At 35.3% G+C, this 3,339-nt stretch overlaps 1 protein-coding gene across 1 annotated transcript; it reads right to left on the bottom strand.

Moving 5' to 3' along the window:
- LOC131625777 (uncharacterized) lies at nt 1-2,059 on the bottom strand. Its single transcript, XM_058896609.1, has 4 exons — nt 1,759-2,059; nt 1,137-1,355; nt 187-1,047; nt 1-86 (listed from the first exon to the last, which is right to left on the bottom strand). The coding sequence occupies exons 1-4, from the start codon at nt 2,057-2,059 to the stop codon at nt 1-3; spliced, it is 1,467 nt and encodes a 488-aa protein (XP_058752592.1).
- Nucleotides 2,060-3,339: the final 1,280 nt, after the last annotated feature.

Below are 3,339 nucleotides of genomic sequence, written 5' to 3'. Positions count from 1 at the left end.
TTAAGGTGTGACATGCTCATATGCATCAAAGTTAGTAGCATCAGATTTATCTATAGAATCGCTACTGAAGTATTCTTTGTCTTCTCCTACAAAAGATGCAAAAAGTTCAACATTACATAAATGATTTCGATCAGCAAGTAATTCCTATGTTGCAGCACAAATTCTAAATATATAATTATTTGTTACCTAGAAGAAGGTTTGTGATATATTTGTTGATATCATCAACTACTTCAATTGTTGAAGCTAAGATTGCACAACTTTGGAAATAGTCCAAATCAAGATAGTTATGAATAAGATCAGGGTAGGCATCCTCCACAATTGCCTTAATGGGATCTGAAAAGTTTGAAATTAAAAACTCACGTGGAATACAAATATCAGCATAACCATCATTCGGCTCACACATGGTCCCATCCCCAATATTTAAAATCCATTCTGAAAAGCTCCTAATGTCATCAGTAGTAGAAGCACTTATACCAGATTGTAACCGCATGTTCTTTGTAAGCTTCAAGACTTTACAGTGGTCCCAAATATACGAAGAATTGATTTTTGCATGGATAATATCAGATCTAGTACCTCTTGGTATAACAGGGAGAATTTGTATAAAATCACCACCAAAGACGACAACCATACCTCCAAATATTTTTTGAGATGCATTAGGCATTCCGCTCATAATATCTTTCAAGGATTTATCAAGAGATTCAAAGCAAAATTTGTTAGCCATCGGAGCTTCATCCCATATTATAAGATCGGTCACCTTTAGAAGCGCAACAAGATCATCTTTTTTGTTAATGTTGCAAATAGAATTTTCTAAAGTAGGGACAGGAATCTTAAACCTAGAATGAGCTGTTCGGCCACCTGGTAACAATAAACTTGCAATCCCACTTGATGCAACCGGCAAGACAATTTTTTTCTTAGACCTAAGTGCAGATGATAAAGTGTTCCACATAAAGGTCTTACCAGTTCCTCCATAGCCATATAAGAAAAAGACTCCACCTCGTTGCTTCTCGACAGCATCCATGATTTCATGAAAAATGTTTCTTTGCTCATCTACAAAATAGAGAAGCATGGGAAATAACATGAAAACAATGTAAATGCAGATATTCTTATAATTACTTGGTTAAGTAGAGTAAGATTACCTGTCAGAGATGAGTACAATTTAGCAAAAAGTTGTTGTTGTTCAAGAACATCGTATTGACGTTCATCATAGAGAAGCTGATTTCCTATAAAGGAAACAACAAAATCCTTGGGATATGGCATTGGCTTGAAATCTTTCAAGCTTTTATTTTTGTTTTGTAATAGTGTTTCAATAGCAATTAAAGTAAGTTCCTTTAGCTCCGCATCACTTAGTGTCAACCCTACAATAAAAAAACTTATATACTGTTAGAATATAAGTTCCTGCTAATGGATATAGTTTGTAGCTCCGCATCACTTAATCGGTACTGCTAGTTTATGGCATTTGTTTATTTAAAGAATATAAGCTAATAGTATATAAGTTCCTGTTAGAATATAAGCTAAGTTACTGTTAGAATATATGCTGACATTATATAATTTGTAGCTCCGCATCACTTAATCTTATCACTACATACTGCTAGTTTGTAACTCCGCATCTGTTTAAGGGTACTGCTAGTTTATCTCTATGTGAGAATTTGTTCCTTTAAATTATTATCACTATAAACTGTTAATATCTTATCATACAGAATGAACAGCATTTAATGCATGGTGGAAACAAAAATCTTACAAGAAGTTAAGAGGAAATACCTTGATCTCTTGCCAATAATCGTTGATCATAAAGAATACCATCTGATAAAAACTTCCAAGTCAATCTCCACAGATGTTCCGGTCTATTCACGGATGACGACATCAACATCGTAACAAATAACTTGCATAAAAATAACCCAGATCCCCAAACATGTGCCTCTTTTATTGCCTCAACAAATTCTCTATCATCTTGTAGAAATCCCATAGCAAAACATGCTCCTCTAAAAGTTTTATGTTTTTTGCCATCAACAGTTTTGATGTCATCATAACATAAAGGGCCTTTCTTCACAGTGAGCATCATCCTTAAATAAAACAATTCACCAGTGCTTTGAGGAACCCAGATAAGTCTTCCAATGGTATACCCTCGTTTCCTTGGTTTCCAACTTCGGCTTCGTTTATGATAAAAAAATTTAGAAACAAAGTCACCATAAGTTAGTAATCTAGCTTCTTCGTAAGTTTTGTTAGCCTCAAACTAAGATGTAAACATTGACTCGGTTACACTTGGTTTGAGTAAAACATCACCAACTTGCTCATAGTCTTTGTAGTAAACGGATTTTTCACCTTCCATGTGAAAGTACAATCTCTCTACGGCTGGTTTTCTTCCGTGTATAGAATAAGAAAATATCCTCCAACATGCCTCGCTTGGGGAGATGTATCTACAATCCAGATATTGCTTGATCTCGTCAATGTTGTCTTTGTTAGAACCGTGAATGACAGCTGAAATTCGATCAGAACCTTTGTTTATGTATTTGAAAAGATACTTCATAAAAGTACTTTGATTGCACCACTCCATGTTGATGTGCGCTTCATACTTCAACAATAAACTTGGATTGTGAGGAACAACATGACCACTATGAAAGATGATCCCGTTTTTTTCAATCGTGTGACCGTTGTTTCTTCTCCTATAAATAGGATATCCATCTTGGTCCACTATAGTGGTCGGTTGATATTTTTTGGGGAAGTACTTGGAGCATTTCCTATCTTTCATGCAAGGTAAATTAACATTTGCCAAGCCACAAGGACCATGAACCATATGAGATTTGACCAAATTGTACAACCTAGGATGTGTTAAGGGATCGAGCACTTCAGCACTAATTATCTTGTCAATGTCTTTGGGTCTTGGATATTTGTTTGAAGGATGCAAAAAGATCAAAATATGGGCATGCGGCAATCCTCTCTTTTGAAACTCAATGGTGTACATATCTAGCATTCATAGATATAAGTAAATTAACACAATATCATAGTAGTGGTATTAATGCAACAAAGTATAAGAGAAGTTAAAGATGAAACTTACAGGCAAACACTTTTCCTAGCACGCCTTTCTTGGTTAAGTCAGTTAGCAATTGATCAAACTTGATTTTGAATATTCTTGAAATGATGTCCGGCTGATCTTGTGGTTTCAAATGAAGAGGGCCAAGTACTCTTTGAATCTCAGGCCAATTTGGGTTGCAGGTAAATGTAATGAACAAATCAGGAAAGCCAACTTTACTACAAATGGCCATACCATCATAGTACAATTGATTCATAAACCTACGACCGCGGACAAAGGAGGGTGGTAAAACAACTCTTTTGCCTATGCTT

The sequence above is a fragment of the Vicia villosa genome, unplaced genomic scaffold (genome assembly GCF_029867415.1).
Source record: "Vicia villosa cultivar HV-30 ecotype Madison, WI unplaced genomic scaffold, Vvil1.0 ctg.000236F_1_1_3, whole genome shotgun sequence".
In the NCBI taxonomy this organism is placed as follows: Eukaryota; Viridiplantae; Streptophyta; class Magnoliopsida; order Fabales; family Fabaceae; genus Vicia; species Vicia villosa.
Note: the sequence above shows the minus strand (reverse complement) of the source record. Positions and strands in the feature narration are given on the sequence as shown.